This window comes from Gobio gobio, assembly GCF_949357685.1.
Source record: "Gobio gobio genome assembly, chromosome: 14".
NCBI classification, from domain to species: domain Eukaryota; kingdom Metazoa; phylum Chordata; class Actinopteri; order Cypriniformes; family Gobionidae; genus Gobio; species Gobio gobio.
This window is the reverse complement of record NC_137107.1, coordinates 1,676,272-1,699,815: the sequence shown is the minus strand read 5'-3', so window position 1 is coordinate 1,699,815 and position 23,544 is coordinate 1,676,272. Positions and strand designations below refer to the sequence as shown.

General features: G+C 43.1%; 2 protein-coding genes across 5 annotated transcripts in view; one reads left to right on the top strand and one right to left on the bottom strand.

The window, feature by feature from the left end:
• Positions 1-18,305, top strand: part of acsl6 (acyl-CoA synthetase long chain family member 6) — a 53,227-nt gene extending 34,922 nt beyond the window's left edge. For 2 of the 4 annotated variants that reach the window (XM_079834210.1, XM_079834208.1), the window contains exons 10-21: positions 1,747-1,820; positions 1,919-1,996; positions 2,368-2,502; positions 3,602-3,736; positions 4,038-4,206; positions 7,070-7,158; positions 10,176-10,292; positions 11,826-11,969; positions 12,059-12,160; positions 12,242-12,313; positions 16,917-17,053; positions 17,141-18,305. In XM_079834210.1, coding sequence (XP_079690336.1) covers positions 1,747-1,820; positions 1,919-1,996; positions 2,368-2,502; positions 3,602-3,736; positions 4,038-4,206; positions 7,070-7,158; positions 10,176-10,292; positions 11,826-11,969; positions 12,059-12,160; positions 12,242-12,313; positions 16,917-17,053; positions 17,141-17,147 — 1,259 coding nt within the window. In that variant the 3' untranslated portion in view covers positions 17,148-18,305. Of the gene's footprint in view, positions 1-1,746; positions 1,821-1,918; positions 1,997-2,367; positions 2,503-3,601; positions 3,737-4,037; positions 4,207-7,069; positions 7,159-10,175; positions 10,293-11,825; positions 11,970-12,058; positions 12,161-12,241; positions 12,314-16,916 lie in introns of all 4 variants that reach the window. The other 2 variants (XM_079834207.1, XM_079834209.1) reach the window with 2 other exon arrangements.
• A 2,058-nt stretch (positions 18,306-20,363) lies between these two features.
• LOC307136873 (NACHT, LRR and PYD domains-containing protein 12-like) overlaps positions 20,364-23,544 on the bottom strand; it is a 44,939-nt gene continuing 41,758 nt past the window's right edge. The window contains exon 12 of the mRNA XM_079834195.1: positions 20,364-22,825. Within this exon, the coding sequence (XP_079690321.1) occupies positions 22,275-22,825 (551 nt within the window). The 3' untranslated portion in view covers positions 20,364-22,274. The remainder of the gene's footprint in view (positions 22,826-23,544) is intronic.

Here is a 23,544-nt window from a genome sequence, read left to right as displayed (position 1 = left end):
CATGAGTGGGGCAGGGCCCTCTGGTGGACATCAGGGGCATGAGTGGGGCAGGGCCCTCTGGTGGACATCAGGGGCATGAGTGGGGCAGGGCCCTCTGGTGGACATCAGGGGCATGAGTGGGGCAGGGCCCTCTGGTGGACATCAGGGGCATGAGTGGGGCAGGGCCCTCTGGTGGACATCAGGGGCATGAGTGGGGCAGGGCCCTCTGGTGGACATCAGGGGCATGAGTGGGGCAGGGCCCTCTGGTGGACATCAGGGGCATGTGACAATAATCACATCTCAGTCACAGTCAGTAGTTCACAGATATTCCAGTTCAACCACCGCTAGCCTTTATCTCCGGCTCCCCTGGGATTCTGGGGATTATTCCAGTGTTATTGCTACACTCATGCCTGTGATAGAGTCAGTGGAGTGATATGGAGCGTGGTAAAGCCGGATATCAGCTGTGTCCTCAGTAAATCATCACCTGTAGCAGAGACACCATGAACACGCTGGAGAGCCTCTCCTCCTCTCCTCCTCTCCTCCTCCTCTCCTCCTCTCCTCCTTCAGCGGGTCAGGTGTCACGTCCTCCCTTCCTGTCCTCTGTTTATCTCGAGAGCGTTTGATCAGAAGACTGAACCCAGTGATCTCTCCCTCCGTCTGAATGCAGACGTGACGCTGCTAAACCTCTAGTGTTGAGGAGGAAGACAGTCAGTGTTGTGTTGGCAGTTACTGTGGTTAACCACTGGCCCTGATGCCATCATCTCAGAGCGCTTCACACACACTCATGCTGTTATCTGGAGCGCCTTAGAGGGACACTTCACACAAGAAGGAAAATAACTGTCCCAAAACTCATCCTGTGTGTGTATGACTCACTTTTATATCAACTTCAGATGCACTTTTATGATGGATATATGCACTTTTATGATGGACAGATGCACTTTTATGATGGACAGATGCACTTTTATGATGGACAGATGCACTTTTATGATGGATAGATGCACTTTTATGATGGACAGATGCACTTTTATCATGGATAGATGCACTTTTATGATGGACAGATGCACTTTTATGATGGACAGATGCACTTTTATGATGGACGGATGCACTTTTATGATGGACAGATGCACTTTTATGATGGATAGATGCACTTTTATGATGGATAGATGCACTTTTATGATGGACAGATGCACTTTTATGATGGACGGATGCACTTTTATGATGGACAGATGCACTTTTATGATGGATAGATGCACTTTTATGATGGATAGATGCACTTTTATGATGGACAGATGCACTTTTATGATGGACAGATGCACTTTTATGATGGATAGATGCACTTTTATGATGGACAGATGCACTTTTATCATGGATAGATGCACTTTTATGATGGACAGATGCACTTTTATGATGGACAGATGCACTTTTATGATGGACGGATGCACTTTTATGATGGACAGATGCACTTTTATGATGGACAGATGCACTTTTATAATGGATAGATGCACTTTTATGATGGATAGATGCACTTTTATGATGGACAGATGCACTTTTATGATGGACAGATGCACTTTTATGATGGATAGATGGCCTCATCAGCTCATGCCTAACTCTTGATCACAGAGAGGTCACAGGGTCAACTAACCACAGGTCACACATCCACACTGAGCTCAATGTGACTTCACAACATTAGTACTGTTATCCTCCTGTACTGTGTGTACAGAATAACACTGAGGTGACTGTGTGTGTGTGTGTGTGTGTGTCCTTCAGGAGACCCGAAGGGAGTGATGCTGACCCATGGGAACGTCGTGGCAGACTTCGCTGGCTTCTTGAAAGTGACAGATGTGAGTGTTTTCGGCACAGATGTGCTCGCCGGCTCAGACTGTGATCTGACTAACCACAGCCTCTCTCTGTGTGTGTGTGTGTGTGTGTGTGTCTGCAGAAAGTCATCTTTCCGAATCAAGACGACGTCCTCATTTCCTTCCTGCCGCTGGCTCACATGTTCGAGAGGCTGATCGAGGTGAGACCACGTCTGCACACACACTTTATAGCTCATCCAATGAGACACACACACACACACACGTCCTCCGCTCTTCTGCTGTATCAGTTTACAGTCTGGCTGTGTGCCAACTAACAAGAGCCTGAGACCACACCTACACACACACACACACACACACACACACAAGTGTGCGCTTCCTCTTCCCCAAGCGCTGAAGGCCTTGGCCTGATGTGACCCCTGACCTCAGTCTGTGAAAGGAACAGCTGGACCGGTCTAAACCTCAGCTGGAGTAGAGGAGGATCTCAGACGTGTGTGTGCTGGTGTCTCAGTCATCTGGAGAATATTTCTGACTGTGTGTTGTGTGTGTGTTGTGTGTGTGTGTGTTGTTGCAGTCGGTGGTGATCTGCCATGGCGGGAGGATTGGCTTTTTCCAAGGCGATATCCGTCTTCTTCCGGACGACATGAAGGCTCTCAGGCCCACCATATTCCCTGTGGTGCCCCGGCTCCTGAACCGCATGTATGACAAGGTGAGATGCGGCCTGCATACACACACACACACACACACACACACACACACACACACACACACACACACACACACACACACACACACACACACACACACACACACACACACACACACACACACACACACACACACACACACACACACACACACACACACACTCACACACATAATACATGAGTGTCGTCTCAGAGTCAGATGAAACACACACACGCACAAACACACACACACACACACACTCCTGAAACTAGCAGAACACACTTGTGTCAGGCTGGCGTCACATTGTGTGTGTGTGGGTGTGTGTGTGTGTGTGTGTGTGTGTGTGTGATAGGGATCTATGACTCTTTATCTAAACAATCTTCAGTTTTAGAATAGAAGTTAAACAGCGGTAGAGCCTTTTCATCATAATTCATAAATCATAGTTGAGTCAGGACTGTGATTTATTCATACAGCACTTTACACACACTGATCAGCTGCTGTATATCCCCCTGTGACCGGTGTGTGTGTGTGTGTGTGATGGGTAGGTTTAGGGGTAGGGGCAATGTGTGTGTGTGTGTGTGATGGGTAGGTTTAGGGGTAGGGGCAATGTGTGTGTGTGTGTGTGTGTGTGTGTGTGTGTGTGTGATGGGTAGGTTTAGGGGTAGGGGCAATGTGTGTGTGTGTGTGTGAGTGTGTGTGTGATGGGTAGGTTTAGGGGTAGGGGCAGTGTGTGTGTGTGTGTGTGTGTGTGTGCTGCAGATCTTCAGTCATAACTATATTCCCCCTGTGACCAGTGTGTGTGTGTGTGTGTGATAGGTAGGTTTAGGGGTAGGGGCAATGTGTGTGTGTGTGTGTGTGTGTGTGTGTGTGTGTGATGGGTAGGTTTAGGGGTAGGGGCAATGTGTGTGTGTGTGTGTGTGTGTGTGTGTGATGGGTAGGGGCAATGTGTGTGTGTGTGTGTGATGGGTAGGTTTAGGGGCAGTGTGTGTGTGTGTGTGTGTGATGGGTAGGTTTAGGGGCAGTGTGTGTGTGTGTGTGTGTGTGTGCTGCAGATCTTCAGTCATAACTATATCCCCCTGTGACCAGTGTGTGTGTGTGTGTGTGTGTGTGTGTGTGTGCAGATCTTCAGTCAGGCCAATAACTCCGCCAAGCGCTGGCTGCTGAACTTCGCCGCTAAGAGAAAAGGAGCGGAGGTGAGCCGGGGCGTGATCCGCAGCGACAGCGTCTGGGACAAGATCTTCTTCCACAAGATCCAGGTGCGTGCACACACACACACACACACACACACTCACACAAACACACACACACTCACACACACACACACACACTCACACACACACACACACACACACACACACGCACACACACACACACTCACACTCACACAAACACACACACACTCACACACACACACACTCACACACACACACACACACACACGCACACACACACACACTCACACTCACACACACACACACACACACACTCTCTCTCACACACACACACACACACACACACACACACACACTCACTCCGGTCTGACCGCTGTCTCCTCAGGCCAGTCTGGGCGGCCGGCTGCGGATGATCATCACCGGGGCGGCTCCGGCGTCTCCGTCTGTGCTGGGCTTCCTGAGGGCGGCTCTGGGCTGTCAGGTGTACGAGGCCTACGGGCAGACGGAGTGCACCGCTGGATGCACCTTCACCACACCGGGAGACTGGACGTCTGGTGAGAACACACACACACACACACACACACTCACATGACCTCCGCTGATCGCTGGACCTCAGATACAGACATAAAGCACAGACTGCAGAGATACACATGAGGAACCATTAGGGCCTTCTGACGTCTGTCTTGATCAGGGGGTCCAAATGCGGCCCGGGGAAGAATTTCAAACGGCCGCTGTGTGTCCATTAGGGATGCCACAATTCTCAATATAATATTAAACCGTTCGGTACGGCATTCACGGTTCAATACGCGCTTGTGAATTGCGTTTTTTTTTTTGGTTTTCGCATTTAATTAATTATTTTTCTACAAATTCCATCATTTGCCTCCATCCCAAAACTGAACAACATGACATACATTCACATCACAGGTTAGTGTTAGAGTTATGCTCACAGAACACTAGAGTTATTCACAATCACCAAAGTTCATTATTTGAGTGCATTTTAGAGCCTTCATTCGCGTGCGCGGTTTTAACGTGCGTTTTTCCGAGCGCGTGCACTAAACGCCTCAAACACGAGATTACTGGACTAAGTAGTCGTCTTACTGCGCTAATACTGTCAAATACACACAAGGTTAACATAAACACAGTCGGTTCTGTCTAAAGTGAAAGTAAAATCGTGTGTGTGTGTATATTAGATGAGCGCAGGTCTTTAATTGACAGCAGCGCAGCCTATAGTGAACACACTGGCCTTAAAGGGACAGTTCACCTCTAATGTCATTATTTACTCACTCTAATATTGTTCCAAACCTGTGTTCATTTCTCGATGACAGAATTTTCATTTTTGAGTGAACTATTCCTTTAATGTTAATACAACAACAAAAGACAAAGAGAAAATCACTCACTGCTCTTGACTGAAGAACTAATACAGCAGCTTTAATAAGAATAATGTATATTTTATAGTGACGTCTATGTAGTGATTTATTTTTACATTTATTCATTCAATTTCATACTTAAATGCTGCTGTACAGCTCTGAGCTGCCACTGTAAATCTTTATATATATTTATTTTATATTATACAATACAGGAATGTGTACAAGGGTTTTTTTTAAAGTAAAGTTTTAAGTTGAAGTAAGGTTTTCGAATTCTTTGAAGTAAAATAAAGAAAGAGTATTGTAATAAAAAAAATTGTCTTTTTTCTCCTTAACCTCTTGCTGTTCCTGTCGCCTAAGAATAGAATAACAAAAAACTGATGTGTCAAGCCATCAGAACCGAACCGAAAACCAGTGGTTAAAAACCGAGGTATGTATTGAACCGTGGACTAACTGTAGTGTTGCATCCCTAGTGTCCATTAAAATATATTATATTTGGCCCGTCACGGATAATTTACAAATCGTGCAGTTTCACAATGTCAACACAAGGTGGCAGTACTAGACTTTTTTTAGCGCCAAAAGCGGAACAAAACAGAGCAACTCGAGCTCTGACTCTGAACATGTGTTTACCTGCTGAGTGTCTCGATCACATGACCACTAAACAGCCAATGAGAAGTGTTTGAGTTCGGCGCAGAGGTCTCCGGTACGAGCTGCGAATCTCTGTGATTTGTTTTCATTTAAATCCAGTTAAACAGCGCTGACTTTTAATCAACAACACTAACGTGCAAATGAGCTGAGCCCATTCCGTTAAAATACTTTTCAAACAACAATTCACCAACATTATCATGGGTTTACTGTGGTAACACTACCTGTGAACGTGGTCATTTGTCAGAAATGTAGGTTAATATCTAATTTGATTTAATTTGTGATATAGACATGTATTAAATGAGTAATAAAGGCCAAATTGCAGACTATTTTTGTCATCAACTTGCAGTTTTGTGCATATTTTTTCTTGTTTTCTGGAAAATAAAATGAAATTGAAGTGAGTTTTTGGTTAAAACAAGCAAATATATCTGCCAATGGGGTGAGAACAATAATGTCTCTGTTTGGAATCTTGTTTACTGTGTCCCAAACAGAAACAAGATTATTTTTCTAATCCATTGGCAGATAATTTAGTTTGTTTCAAGCAAAAACAAAAAAATATGTAATTTTCCTTAGCAAAAGCATCTTGATTTAAGAATATTTAGATATTTGGACTGGAGAAAAGGCAGAAATACCAAGTAAGAAAAGTATTTTTTGCAGTGTGGTTTAAAAGTAGAGCACTTATTACATTTAAATAAGAATAGAGTTCTAACTCAGTAATAATATTTAAATTTACATATATATAATAGAGAAGGGACCGGCCCCCAGGTATGTCCACAACATCGAAATCTGGCCCCCTTTAAAAAAAGTTTGTACACCCTGGTCTAGAGTAAGGAAACTAACTTTTTATTAATAACAGTAAATCAAAATGTGAATAATTCTTCAGTGTGCGGTGATTATTAGACACACACACGATGATTAATGGACTCCACATCAGTTCCTCATGTTTCCAGTGCTCTGTGAGTGTTAGCTGACCCTGACCCTGAATGATAAATCGCTTGTGTTTCTGACCCGAGAGAGAGAGACGCCACATTTTTCACATCGTTCTCTCTTCTCACCAACACCATCCAGCTCTTGATATCACCCTCTACTTTTCTATTTTCAACATATAATACATACAAGACTTTACTGAGGGCACAGCGATCTCCCATTGGCCACACATCGTCACGTGACACACGGAGTTCACTGAACTCAACCTTTGGAAGGCAGTAAAATAAATCCTCTACACTGGACTGAGCTGACCCAGAACTGCCCCTGAGGGGATGTGGACCGGTCAGGGTGATCCTGCAGGACTGTAGAAGTGTGTGACGGGCTGTGAATCTGCGGGGCAGTGCCGCCCTCCAGTGGCCTGTCTCTGTATAACACCAGTGAACCGGAAGTGTATTGAGGTCTTCTCTCTGTGTGTCTGCAGGTCATGTTGGAGCTCCGCTGCCGTGTAACCTCATTAAACTGGTGGATGTGGCGGAGAAGAACTACTTCGCTGCTAAAGGAGAGGGCGAGGTTTGTTTCGCTTCAGACACACTGGCAATGAGACATCTTTAAAAAGATAGATCAATTTCAACAATTCCTGGTACAACATATATATATATATATATACTAGTGCTGGGAATCGATTAAAAAAATTAACAAATTAATTGCATTTCTTTCTGTAATTAATCGCGATTAATCGCAAGTTTTTAATATTTTACGTTTTTAATATTTTGATATTGTAATAATTTCAGTTACTCTCCAAATTAATTTAAAGACAGTATATTTTAAATGTGTTTTTATGAATGAAGGCCAGTATCACTGATGTCTATGAAACATGAATGATGTTACATTACAGTATCACTGAAAGACACCAATTTCAACATTTATTAGGCTTTAAAAAAACTACTTTTAATTTAAGTGAACTTAAAACAATCTTTACATAACCCCATTATAATAAATGTTATTTTTACCCGTGGCCTTCCCTGTTAGACATATACAGAAATGTAATAGTTATCAAACACCTTTCTTAACTGCATAAATAATGAGTGAAATATAGATGAATCATCATTAAAGCTACACTTCTCTGTTCCCGTTGTTCATGGATGAACATTAATGACAGGCATCATCAGTGCTCCTGTCACTTTAAGAGCGGCCGCTGACACACACACACACACACACACACACACACACACACACACACACACACACACACACACACACACACACACACACACACACACACACACACACACACACACACACACACAGGACACTGACACACACACACACACACACACAGACAGGACATTGACATACAGCGCGTTCTCTTGTGTCTTGTCGCGCTTGGAAGCGTTTACATGAATAGGAGCGTGATCATGTAATGCTCGGCAAAAATGGATATAAAAACGGACGCTGCATTATTTGCGTTAAATATTTTGGACCCACTTTATATTAGGTGGCCTTAACTACTATGTACTAACATTTTAATTAATCATTTTATACTGTGATACTCAATGCACTTATTGTGTACATACATGTTTTTACATTGTACTTACATTTTTTTAAATACCTGCGTGTAATTACGTCTGTAATTAATTTCTGTAGTGGCACTTCCCTTACACCTAACCCTGCCCTTAAACTTACCTATATCACCGCACCTGTCCATAACTCTACCCGTATCCGACCTCAATATCAGCAAAGGTGTTTTGCAATACAATTTGAACACAGTAAGTACATTGTACTTATTTTTTTATGTAAGTACAAAGTACTTAAGGCCACCTAATATAAAGTGGGGCCAGAGCCGATCAGCCCTATACGTTCACTACGCAAGCTGCGTAGGGCCCCGCAAATTACTCAAGGCCCCGCCTCCTCCCGTGTCATAGCGCGTCACGTCACCGTCAATTAATGTTTACAACATCCATGACAAAATTAAGCGAAACTATCCTTCTGGTCATGAAAAGAGGAAAAAAAAAAAAAAACATGAAAGTGAACTGCGGGAACAACAATCAGGTAAACTTGTCTTCTCTCTAAGTTTGATGTCAGCAAAGTAAAGTTTATGTGCATTTCTGTTGTGTTTTTTCGGTCTTGCTAACCTAGCTGTACAGGCAGGCAGTGCATCTCTTGCATCACTTTGTGCCTGACAAAAGTGAGAGTAAAATACGATTATTTATTACGTTTGTTTTTGATAAACGACAAAGTGCAACGGTGTTTGTTTACTGCAGCTCGGAAAAGATAACCGCGTCGCGTGTGATATCATGTGTTCATTCATATGCAAGAAATGAAATGCACATTTTTCAAGCAGAAATATATGTGGAGACCAGACAGACTGTACAATATATGGGCGTGAATGATGGCACTCCTCATCAAAAGTGCACATTATTCATACATACTTTTAAAACAAGACACTGATTATCTAGTCTCAGTCAATGTGTAGTTAAAAACTCTATACAACTGCACTGCACTAATTATGCAAGATGGAAAGCAATGTATTGATAATTTGACAGTGATTGACTTGATTTATAGGCTATATTGAATTTAAAATGTTGATTAGCTGGACATGCTGGTCAATGTGTGGATGCACATCCCTCAGTTAATAATAACCATAAATCAAGAATTGCTTCACCATATGTATTACAAAAATTAAAAAAAAACTTTAACATGCTATGGCAAGCCATTTTAGCTTTTATTCATTCACAGTTTATGCATTTTTGATATCAAGCATTACATTTTTTTACTATTTGCAATGTGAATTCTTGATTATTTTTACTAATAGTTAGTCAATAATAGCTAATACTAATAATATTAAATAAAATAGACTGGTGTTGCCCATACTGATGCCGAAAATGCCCAGGCTGTAGAGAGAACCTAAGTTAATCCCAAAAGCCAAAGCTCAGAGTTATAATTTATTATTTTCTTCTTATTTATGTTTATGTTAATATTCACTTACTTAATAATATTCACTTGTTATCTTAATATTCTATAGGAAATACTCTATTCAATAAATATTGTTTGTTTGAACCTCATTCTGTATTGCGACTGTTGTGTTTAAAGGAGGGAGGATTGTATTGGGATCACTGAAGTGTCAGGTGTGACTGTGTGGCAATGGCAAATGGTTTACATAGCTCACGGCATCATGGGTCAGTTAGAGGGCCCCTTAACAGAATTTTGCTTAGGGCCCCAGGGAGGTCAGGATCGGCACTGAGTGGGGCCAATATTTTTAATGCGTTAAGCTGAAAAAATTGATCGCCCGCGTAAACGCGTTAATTTGCCCAGCCCTAATATATATATATATGTGTTCAAATGTCCCTCACACCTTGAGTAGACGTGTGTAGAGTCATGTCTTTCAAATAGTACAATTTTCTAAAACTATAAAATACTGTTTTCTGGGGTTATTCTTGATTCTACGCTTGATTGACAGTGATGTCACCATGCATTTGTTTTGACGTGAGCGAGCCAAAGAGCACAAAGCTCTCTCTCTCTCACCAAACATAGATCATGCCATTATTAAAACATCACCCATTATTCTTCTCTTTGTTTTTGTGCTTCAGGTCTGTGTGAAAGGCCCAAACGTCTTTAAGGGTTATCTGAAGGATCCTGTGAGGACGGCGGAGACGCTGGACACAGACGGATGGCTCCACACCGGAGACATTGGGAAATGGCTGCCGGTATGAAGGAAATTTGTTCTTTAATATGCAGGAGACACAACGAACAGGACCATCCTTCATCTGTCCTTCTGCTGTCCACTGCACTGTAAACAGAGGAAGTCGCTAATTCATCTCTTTCCCCACCAGCGTTTAAAAAAAAGTTGAAGGCCACCATCAACATCATGATCAGATTCACAAAAGCATCATGGCATCATTGTATTAATATCTGAACATTCATATCTAAGCCTCTGCTTTTAAACAAAAAACCTTCATGAATTCCTTTTTAATCAACACTTGAAAGTGATTAAGTTTCATAAAAAAGCTAGCCTGGATGCCAGCCGAACTTAGCCCCGCCCACAACATTTGAGCTCGGGCAGTTCGGTCTGGACTTGATCCATAGAGGAGTAATTATGCCCGAACAGAAACTGTTCAGACCAATGAAATTGTCAGGGCGGGTTTTAGACGATGATGGACAGATGATTAATAGTAACGTAATCATCCACGTCATCAAAGGCGCTTGGGTTGAATTTGTTCTAATCCTAAACTGAGAACTTGTTCGTATATGGGTTCACCTTTACTATTTCTCTCAGAAATTATGATGGTGTTGGTAAGTACTCTGTGTATCCTTACATTATTTTTTTACAACACCGGCAAAGATCGTTTACACTCAGGGGTTGCCAAGTTTTTACAACAAAACCCGCCCAATTGCTACGCAAAACTAGCCAAAAACAAGCCCAATAACTTTCCGGGGGGTTCTCCGGAATAAAATGTCATTTGGGGGGTAAAATATGTGTTATTTTGGCATTTATTAAAATTCGCATTCCTGGGTCTGTATATCACATAATTGGGGTCGCTTCAACCTGCGGATTTGGCAACACACTGCACTGTTGACATTTGACAACTAACGTTATGCGTCGCTCCGTTGCTCTGATTGGTTGTAGGTCTATCCAATTGAGGTCTTTCCTGGTTGAGTTGAAACACGCCCCATAATCACAGCCCAACGGAGCAGATCAGACTCATATTCTGACTAGAATTGAGTATGACGACTTCAGGCTATAAAAAAACATCATTTTGAACAAAAAAACTGAGAAAATTGCTTTTTTCCAAAGACTACAAGATGTGCATAAGCAATGTTTCGTCTTCTTCTCCTGTGTTTTGATCAGGAGTTCAGTAGTCTTACAGAAGATATGTAACAGCGCCCCCTACCGTATAACAGTGAAAACACAGATTCTGTCATTGGCAGGGAAAGAAGAGCTACTTCCACCGGATTCAACCCATAAAAATAATGTATATAGGTTGGTTCAGTGAAACCAGTTCATTTATACCATGTATTTGTTCTGTGTATAGGTCTATAGATATTGCTGGACTTGAGTCTACTCTGCGTTTCTCTTGAACACAAGCTCTGAACAGGCTTATTTTAACGATATAGCGTGTTGGTTTAACCCAACATTGGTGTGAAAAGGCAAGGAAAACGTGGTCAGATCTAGCGTCCGTCAGGCCGTTGTGCCGCTGAATAAATAAAATCTGAACTCCTTCCATTTGTCTGTCCATCAGAACGGCACACTGAAGATCATCGACAGGAAGAAGCACATCTTTAAGTTGGCTCAAGGCGAGTATATTTCCCCAGAGAAGATAGAAAACATCTATATCCGCAGTGAGCCCGTGTCTCAGCTCTACGTCCACGGGGACAGCCTGCAGGTCAGTCGCCTACCCTTCTCCAGAATCATGTCTCCAGAGTGAGTTAGCCGCGCTGCTAGCTGATAACCGCTGACTGATTGTGTGTGCAGTCGTGTCTGGTGGGAATCATCGTCCCGGATCCCGAGGTCTTTCCCTCATGGGCTCAGAAGAAAGGGTTTGACGGATGCTTCGACAAGCTGTGTGACAATAAAGTAAGACTTGACCCTGATCTCGTACGGATGTGCTGCTTTTCACCAAATGACTAAACATTGTCTGTTGTGTCATGTCTAAAGGACCTGAAGAAAGCCATCCTGGATGACATGGTGCGCTTGGGAAAAGCCAGCGGCCTCCATTCATTCGAACAGGTGCGTTCACAAACCACCGTTATTTAATCTTCAAGATGAAAACCAGTTGCTCGAGTGGTCACACGTTTTAGGACTAGGTTCAATGGACACACTTTATATTAGGTGGCTTTGACTACTATGTACTAAAATGTTTTAATAAATAATTTGATACATTGCACTTATTATGTGCATACATGTTTTACATTGTACTTACATTTAAAAAATTACATTACACAAGAGGGTTATCCTCAAAAAATACCTTCAGAAGATTACATAATTTAAGGGCTTTTTTCTCATGTATGAGGCATAAAGATTTGAAGAAGATCTTTAAGGAAAAGTAAAAAAAAAAAAAGTAGGAGGGTTCTTAAATCTGCATTTATGTATGAAGTAATTGGCCATCGTCACAATATTGTTAACCAAAAATTAATCATCATAATTAGAAGAAAAAGACAAATATTTTATAGTTTTAAAATTGAAGGCAGGTATTAAATTATCCAAACTTAACCAAACATAAAGGCACAAATTGCACAAATTAAATAAATGCTCCATCGATTCTATGTCTGTTTCACAAAAGGTGCCTTCCCTACACCTAACCCTACCCTTAAACGTACTCATCCCACCACACCTGTCCCTAACTTTACCCTTAAACTTACCCACACCAACACACCTGTCCCTAACTTTACCCTTAAACTTACCCACACCAACACACCTGTCCCTAACTTTACCCTTAAACTTACCCACACCACCACACCTGTCCCTAACTTTACCCTTAAACTTACCCACACCACCACACCTGTCCCTAACTTTACCCTTAAACTTACCCACACCACCACACCTGTCCCTAACTTTACCCTTAAACTTACCCACACCAACACACCTGTCCCTAACTTTACCCTTAAACTTACCCACACCACCACACCTGTCCCTAACTTTACCCTTAAACTTACCCACACCAACACACCTGTCCCTAACTTTACCCTTAAACTTACCCACACCAACACACCTGTCCCTAACTTTACCCTTAAACTTACCCACACCACCACACCTGTCCCTAACTTTACCCTTAAACTTACCCACACCACCACACCTGTCCCTAACTCTACCCTTAAACTTACCCACACCACCACACCTGTCCCTAACTTTACCCTTAAACTTACCCACACCTCCACACCTGTCCCTAACTTTACCCTTAAACTTACCCACACCTCCACACCTGTCCCTAACCCTACCTTTAAACTCACCCACACCACCACACCTGTCCCTAACTTTACCCTTAAACTTACCCACACCACCACACCTGTCCCTAACTCTACCCTTAAACTTACCCACACCTCCACACCTGTCCCTAACTTTACCCTTAAACTTACCCACACCTCCACACCTGTCCCTAACTTTACCCTTAAACTTACCCACACCACCACACCTGTCCCTAACTTTACCCTTAAACTTACCCACTCCTCCACACCTGTCCCTAACTTTACCCTTAAACTTACCCACACCACCACACCTGTCCCTAACTTTACCCTTAAACTCACCCACACCACCACACCTGTCCCTAACTTTACACTTAAACTTACCCACACCACCACACCTGTCCCTAACTTTACCCTTAAACTTACCCACACCACCACACCTGTCCCTAACTTTACCCTTAAACTCACCCACACCACCACACCTGTCCCTAACTTTACCCTTAAACTCACCCACACCACCACACCTGTCCCTAACTTTACACTTAAACTTACCCACACCTCCACACCTGTCCCTAACTTTACACTTAAACTTACCCACACCTCCACACCTGTCCCTAACTTTACCCTTAAACTTACCCACACCTCCACACCTGTCCCTAACTTTACCCTTAAACTCACCCACACCACCACACCTGTCCCTAACTTTACCCTTAAACTTACCCACACCTCCACACCTGTCCCTAACTTTACCCTTAAACTTACCCACACCACCACACCTGTCCCTAACTTTACCCTTAAACTGACCCACACCACCACACCTGTCCCTAACTTTACCCTTAAACTTACCCACACCACCACACCTGTCCCTAACTTTACCCTTAAACTCACCCACACCACCACACCTGTCCCTAACTTTACCCTTAAACTCACCCACACCACCACACCTGTCCCTAACTTTACACTTAAACTTACCCACACCACCACACCTGTCCCTAACTTTACCCTTAAACTCACCCACACCACCACACCTGTCCCTAACTTTACACTTAAACTTACCCACACCTCCACACCTGTCCCTAACTTTACCCTTAAACTTACCCACACCTCCACACCTGTCCCTAACTTTACCCTTAAACTCACCCACACCACTACACCTGTCCCTAACTTTACCCTTAAACTTACCCACACCACCACACCTGTCCCTAACTTTACCCTTAAACTCACCCACACCACCACACCTGTCCCTAACTTTACCCTTAAACTTACCCACACCTCCACACCTGTCCCTAACTTTACCCTTAAACTTACCCACACCACCACACCTGTCCCTAACTTTACCCTTAAACTTACCCACACCACCACACCTGTCCCTAACTTTACCCTTAAACTCACCCACACCACCACACCTGTCCCTAACTTTACCCTTAAACTTACCCACACCTCCACACCTGTCCCTAACTTTACCCTTAAACTTACCCACACCACCACACCTGTCCCTAACTTTACCCTTAAACTTACCCACACCACCACACCTGTCCCTAACTTTACCCTTAAACTCACCCACACCACCACACCTGTCCCTAACTTTACCCTTAAACTCACCCACACCACCACACCTGTCCCTAACTTTACCCTTAAACTTACCCACACCACCACACCTGTCCCTAACTCTACCCTTAAACTCACCCACACCACCACACCTGTCCCTAACCCTACCCTTAAACTCACCCCCACCACCACACCTGTCCCTAACTTTACCCTTAAACTTACCCACACCACCACACCTGTCTCTAACTTTACCCTTAAACTCACCCACACCACCACACCTGTCCATAACTCTACCCTTAACTTACTCACACCACCACACCTGTCCCTAACTTTACCCTTAAACTTACCCACACCACCACACCTGTCCCTAACTTTACACTTAAACTTACCCACACCACCACACCTGTCCATAACTCTACCCTTAACTTAATCACACCACCACACCTGTCCCTAACTTTACCTTTAAACTCACCCACACCATCACACCTGTCCCTAACTTTACCCTTAAACTTACCCATACCACCACACCTGTCCCTAACTTTACCCTTAAACTTACCCACACCTCCACACCTGTCCATAACTTTACCCTTAAACTTACCCACACCACCACACCTGTCCCTAACTTTACCCTTAAACTTACCCACACCACCACACCTGTCCCTAACTTTACCCTTAAACTTACCCACACCACCACACCTGTCCCTAACTTTACCCTTAAACTCACCCACACCACCACACATGTCCCTAACTTTACCCTTAACCTTACCCACACCACCACACCTGTCCCTAACTTTACCCTTAAACTTACCCACACCACCACACATGTCCCTAACTTTACCCTTAACCTTACCCACACCACCACACCTGTCCCTAACTTTACCCTTAAACTCACCCACACCAACACACCTGTCCCTAACTCTACCCTTAAACTTACCCATACCACCACACATGTCCCTAACTCTACCCTTAAACTCACCCACACCAGCACACCTGTCCCTAACTCTACCCTTAAACTTACCCATACCACCACACATGTCCCTAACTCTACCCTTAAACTTACCCACACCACCACACCTGTCCCTAACTTTACCCTTAAACTTACCCACACCACCACACCTGTCCCTAACTTTCCCATAAACTAACCCACACCGCCACATCCGTCCCTAACTTTACCCTTAAACTAACCCACACCACCACACATGTCCCTAACTCTACCCTTAAACTTACCCACACCACCACACTTGTCCCTAACTCTACCCTTAAACTTACCCACACCACACCACCACACCTGTCTCTAACTCTACCCTTAAACTTACCCATACCACCACAACTGTCCCTAACTCTACCCTTAAACTTACCCACACCACCACACCTGTCCCTAACTTTACCCTTAAACTTACCCACACCACCACACCTGTCCCTAACTCTACCCTGAAACTTACCCACACCACCACACTTGTCTCTAACTCTACCCTTAAACTTACCCACACCACCACACCTGTCTCTAACTCTACCCTTAAACTTACCCACACCACCACACCTGTCCCTAACTCTACCCTTAAACTTACCCACACCACACCACCACACCTGTCCCTAACTCTGCCCTTAAACTTACCCACACCACCACACATGTCCCTTACTTTACCCATATCCCACCTCAATATCAGCAAAAGTGTACAGCAATACAATATGAACATAATAAGTACATTGTACTTTTTTTGACGTAAGTACATAGTAGTTAAGGCCGCCCAATATAAAGTGGGACCAAAGCATTTATATTTAGGCTCATTTAATGGTGAAGCATGTAATTTCTTCAGCAGATAGTTCTTTATACCATAGTTCTTTTAAATGCATTTCATGATCCTTTGTTTGACTCCTCTCAGGTTAAAGACATCCACATTCACAAAGAAATGTTCTCCATACAAAACGGATTGCTGACCCCCACTTTAAAAGCCAAGAGACCGGAGCTGAAGGAGTATTTCAAGATGGAAATCGAACAACTGTACAGCAACATCTCCATGTAATTATTCAGTCACCAAAAGATGAGGACGTTTTATCGACATTGGCATTCCTTCACTATTTGTTCTTCCTCGCTCAAAACTAGCAGGCACTAAATGCTCCGACTGAGCCGTGGGCGTCAAGACCAAGCATGAGCTTACCGGCATTAGACGAGTAATTCCCCCTTTGGCCGTGAATGTCAGGAGTCGGTGGCGAGCTGCATCAGATCGAGTCTCCTCAGAAAGAAGAAGCAGTTCCATCGCATGCATGCTTGACTCGAGGAGAGCAACGTAACCCAAAGTTCATCCATTCATCTTTCGTTTGTGGGTCCAAAGGCAATTCGAATGGCACATTCCCAGTTAAAAGCCATGCATGCTGTGTTCCGGCGTTCCATGACGGACATTCCTAGCTCCTTTACAGCATCAGAAGACATTTTACACCATATGATGCTTGTCTATGTAGGAAAGGCCTACAAGTGAGGCTCGCTTGATCAAAGTGAGCATATGCCATGCAATACCGGGCTGACCTGACGGATCGACTAGCTTTTCAGTTCTTTTCCATCCCAAAGTATTTCACTAGTAGCGTACATTTTGAAGAAAACTAGATGTGAAACTATTTAAGCAATGGTTTGAAGTGTAGAGAAACCAATAAGATTTGAATCTGCTCTTAAATGATATCAGAACTTTATCTTTGTATTTCACGAGGGGACAGGAATGGGGAAAATATGAATCTGCAGAGATGTTAATTTATTCTTGGTTACTTTAGCTTTCGTTTTATGGCATTAAAACACGATGCACTTCACATGCCACCTTTCAGTCTGGCCTATATTGTGTTTGTTAGAATGTTTTTAGCTAATTTAATGATCAGGGTTATTCCGTTATTCATTTATTTATTACTGTCAGAGGTTATTCTAAAGGTAACTCCATTTGGACACATTTTTTACATAAATAAACCCGATTAGTCCACGTTCCTGCTGATTTCAGCGGTCAGACTGAAGAACGACGGCCAATCTCTGTCTAAAGCAGTCAAAGTCTTTCAGTCAAACAGCTATTAGACATTAACAGTCTGAACATGAGAGCCTTACACATTTTAAATTGTGTTCAAATTTGGAGAAAAGAAGAAAAACTTTTTTTTGGTTATTGAAACATTTCACCTGCATCTTTTCCTGACAATAAAGTCTTTTATGCGCATGTACATCTCTGCATATACAGAAAAATAGTGATGATGAGTGTGTGCAAAAAATGTAAAAATAAAGAAGAATTCTTTGTAATTCTATTGGTTGTGATGGTCTTGAGAGTATGTGAATCATCCTCATTTAAATCAGTGAGTTCAAGTATTGATATACAGTAATACCATAGATGAAAGTGTGTGATGATTAATAGATTAAGGGTACGTTTACATGACAACGATATGCTTAAAACGGATACGGTTTCCCTTGAGTTTTCCACAGACAGGTGACACCATTATCAAAACGTTCCCCATTCACACAGATCCGCGAAAACAAGTAAAACCACTGTATTTGTTTTAGACACCCAAAACGCCATTATCATGCAAATGAACAGGCAAAATGCATAAAACATTTTACGTTTTTTAGTGTTGCTAAGCCGCTAAGATTATGGATTGATTTAGTCCTACAGAATTTTTCTTTTTGTTGTGACCACAACAACTTTGAGATTTATTCCCCTGGTATTTGTCTATGTTTTATCCATAGACTGTAAAAAAATATGGACACAGTTACAGTGACGCCAACCATAGGGTTCTGAAGAGCAGTTCTGAAGCCTCAAAGTCAGCCGTTGCCATCTTGGCAGCACGTCACCGCACTTCACTCCCGGATAACTGACATCGGGCAAAGAGGTGGGAGGTGGGCGGAGCTAAGGTGATGGTTAAGAGCAGACAAACAGCAATCCATCTGTCACTCAAAGTGGCCACGACCTTAATTATACTTTACTTTATAATTTATTTGTCCCTTTAAGGTAAAAATTAGGTAACACTTTACTTGAAGGGGTGTGCATAAGACATGACATCTTCATAATCATGACATGACACATGTCATGAATATGAAGAAGTTTGTATGCATGTTTATGACAACTGTCATTAAGTGTCATTCGCTCAATTGTGTCATTTTTAATGCAAAAATGACATTATTTGAGATGTCTTTGTTATGACAACTTGACATAAACCAATACATCATAACCTGTCAGTGTCTTTGTGATGACAACTTGACATTACTAAGACAACATAACCAGAGGAATGATCAAATTTAAGAAACTACTTAGCTTTATAGGCATGGAGTTGGACTCTGTCAACCAGACTGCATACCTCACAGAGGAGCGAGACTGGTCAGTGTTGAACTGCTGGAATATGTTCAAAGTCAGGATGGTAGTCCAACTGAAATATTTTCAGAGACTCCTGGGGCATATGGCATCTGCAGCCGTGGTAACGCCGCTCAGATTGCTTCATATGAGACCGCTTCAGCACTGGCTACACGACGAGTCCCGAGATGGGCGTGGCAGAGCGGCAGGTATCGGGTCCCAGTTACCCCATACTGTCGCCAAACCTTCAGCCCATGGTCAGACCCTTCGTTTCTATGGGCGGGACTGCCCGTAGAACAAGTGTCCAGGCATGCTGTGGTCTTCAAGGATGCCTCATCCACCGGCTGGGGGGCCAAGTACAATGGGCATGCAGTCTCGGGTCTGTGGACGGGGCCCCAGCTGCATTGGCATATGAATTGCCTGGAGCTGCTAGCAGTACGTCTTGCCCTAAGCCGCCTCAAAAAGCCACTTCAGAGCAAGCACGTACTGGTCTGTATGGACAGCACTGCGGCCGTTGCGTACATAAACCATCAGGGTGGTCTACGCTCCCGTCGCATGATGCAACTCGCCTGCCATCTCCTCCTGTGGAGTCAGAAGCATCTGAGGTCGCTTCAGGCCATTCACATCCCTGGTGTGCTGAACCAGACAGCCGATGAGCTCTCTCGTCAGTCAAAACCCCCGGACTGCCCAGCTGGGACCTTTTCGGAGACACGCAGGTAGACCTGTTCGCCTCTCTCCGGACTCGACCCATTACCAGTTGTATTATTCCCTGACTGGGGGCACCCTCGGCACGGATGCACTGGCGCACAGCTGACCCCGGGAACGAGGGTAACATACATAACCGAGTATGTCCTGTTTTATAATGTCAGAAAGTCTCCTGAAGGTCATTTGGGTCTTGTGAGGAATTTGGTCATGAATTTGGTGAGGCCAGGTCATGTTTGTAAATGAGAAGTGGTTCTCAAACAGTTTACCTGGATAAATAAAGGTTAAATAAATAAATAAAAAATCTGATCTCAAGTTCACTTGTCATTGTGTTTTATTATTTGTGCACAAACAATAGAGAAAAATCTCAAGAATTATGATAATTACATTTTCTTAGTGAATCATGGTTGTGGAAGGTAATTTTCAACTGAAAGTTAACTATGAAAGTAATAAATGATTGATGAGACAACTCAATAAAAAGGCTGAGAAAAAAAACCCACCCTGTTCTTACTGTCTATATGAGGATTTATTACACATTAATTATGTTATTTCAGTGACAGAAGTTCAGCTGTAGTATTAATGTAATGAAGAGTTAGTAAGACTCTATATAACGTCCCTGTCATTTCCTGCAACTTAATTTTTTATTATTGGACAAAAAAGCTCCACAACTAATAACCTAGAATACTGTCTAACACTTAATGGCTGCTCTGTCAAGTCCTCGTCGTAAAGTCCTCAATCTCTCATTTGAAAGCCACTTTTCTAGCATCTGTAAAACTGCATTCTACCATCTTAAAAATATACCTAAATTACGACACATGCTCTCAATGCAAAAGTGAGATGAAAATTGAGATCTCAATGCTGAACAGCTAGTTCATGCGTTCATGACCTCAAGGCTAGATTATTGTAATGCTCTACTGGGTGGTTGCCTTGCTCGCTTAATAAACAAACTCCAGCTGGTCCAAAACGCAGTAGCTCCAGTTCTTACTAGAACCAGGAAGTGTGACCGTATTAGCCGGTTCGGTCAACACTGCACTGACTCCCTATTAAACATTGCATACATTTTACAATCTTGCTTATTATTTACAAAGCACTAAATGGTTTAGCTCCAGTACTTGAGTGAGCTCTTAACACATCATACTCCATCACGTCTACTGCAGTCTCAAAACTCTGGCCAGTTGATAATACAGAGAATATCGAAATCAACTGCAGGCGGTCGATCCTTTTCCTATTTAGCTCCTAAACTCTGGATTTTTCGGGAAGCAGACCCACTCTGTCAGTTTAAATCTAGACTAAAAACACATCTCTTCACTATGGCATACACATAAAACACTTTTTTTCAGTTAAATGATTGTTAGGCTGCATTAACTAGGTCAGCCGGAACCGGGAACACTTCCCTTAATACCTAATGTACTTGTTACATCATAAAAAGTATGGCATCTACTCTAATGTTAGTCTCTCTGTTTTATACCGAGGTTTACTGCAGTCATCCGGATCCGGGCCGTATCCAGATCAGATGGTGGACCTGCTCCAGTCATGACCAACGCATGACCCTGAAGTGTCTGCAGAGACTGTGTCAATTAGACTCCCCCTGAAATTGCCTCATCGACCCGGCATCCTCAATAAACCCCTCTCCGGCGTGATGACTCTGATCTTCGAATATTCTATTTAATAATTGTTTAATCGACACGTCATCCTCAATAAACCCGTCTCCAGCGTGTTGCCTCCAATCGTTAGAATATTTCGATTTATTATGACCTCTGACCTGTAAAGTTGCCAGAATAATAATCATACGCTATTTGTTAATTGGCAAGAGGAGAACTGGCACTCCGACTGAGCCTGGTTTCTCCCAAAGTTTATTTTTCTCCATTATGCCCTGATGGAGTTTTGGTGTCCTTGCCACGTTCGCCTTTGGCTTGGCGTGCTCAGTTGGGGACACTAAATTTTCAACTAAAAATCCAAATAAATTGAATTACTAAACTAAATTAAACACCTCAACTAAATTACTGATCTGCCTGCATTGTCACTGTATAATAATATACAATTTTCTCCAGAGCGGCTGTACAGCCGAATCAAATTATGTTGCATTATTTTCCTGTTTAACACTGTGAAGCTGCTTTAAAACAATCTGTAAAAAGCGCTATATAAATAAAGTTGACTTGACTTGTTACTGATTTTATCATGAGCTCAAAGCATTATGGGTAGAATCTTTTTAGCATCTATTCTGATTCATCAACACAGTTTCACTGATGATTCATGATGAACCCTAAACCCAGGATAGAGCGGCTGAGTGAATGTGGTCTGGACTGTGTGGATGAGGCTCATTGTGTCTCCAGAGACGCTGTAGAAGGACAGAGTTCCTGCACTGGGATCCACATACACTCCTACTCTATAGATATTACCATCCATTCCTACTCTACTGCTGATGGGCTTTACAAGGAAATCAATCCATATGTCATTGTGTCTGAATGCGTACGTCTCAGGAGAGCAGGACAAACTCCAGGATTGATCATTACGTCCAAACTCACACTCAATACCCTGTCCCTTCCTGCAGATGCTCTTATATGACACTGCTATATACACATCACCACTCCACTCAATCTCCCAGTAAGAGCGTCCACTCACACTCTCCCTACACAACACCTGATGAAAATAACCAAATCTGTCTGGATGATCAGGATACGACTCCATTATGACCGTGAATGTAATCTCTCTGTTCCCCTCAGACAGACGGAGGCGTGTATGTCCTGTGTTTGGATCCAGCACAGGAGGTTGATGGGAATCTGATGGAGAGAAAACATATCAGAAATTATGAATCTGTCCGATCTTTTAAATCTGAGACTGTAAAAAAGATTTTTGCTGATTTGTAAATGTAATTTGTTAAAACCACACAATTACTGAATTGCAAAACTGAAGTTTACAGAAAATATTGTCAGGTGAGCATTGATTGGGTAGATCATTTGAACGTGCTCCTCCCGAACTCCGTTAATAAATGTTCACGCTAGATAGAAAAGAGTATATATATTTGGCATACTGTCTGCGGGACGGCTTGAGGCTCGGAGCTCGGAAAAAGGTCTGAATCCAGAGTACTCCCCAAAAAACCCAATGAACTTGGGACAACAGCCAGGAATTTATTGACTAACCCTCAAACATGTGTGCAACAAATTTGGCAAAAATAATGTTTGAAGGGAGGAGCCTGGTCGCCTGGGCTCGCAGCATTGGATGGGTGAGCCCAACCAGTGGCCGGATGGATGCACAAGATTTTAACCACCTGAATGACAGGGCCCATGCATCATCCAACTGGAGCCTGTAGTTCACAGCATTGGACGGGCGAGCCCTGTCAGACAGTCGAAACGGGAAAATGAACTGCCCGGCAGGGCGGCCTCACACAGCATCCAACGGAAGCCTGCAGCTCATGGCATCAGATGGGCAAGCTCTGCTGACAGTAGGTGGGTGGGAGGCAAGGGTGTACTGAAAGGCCTAAGCATTATTGAAAGGGAGC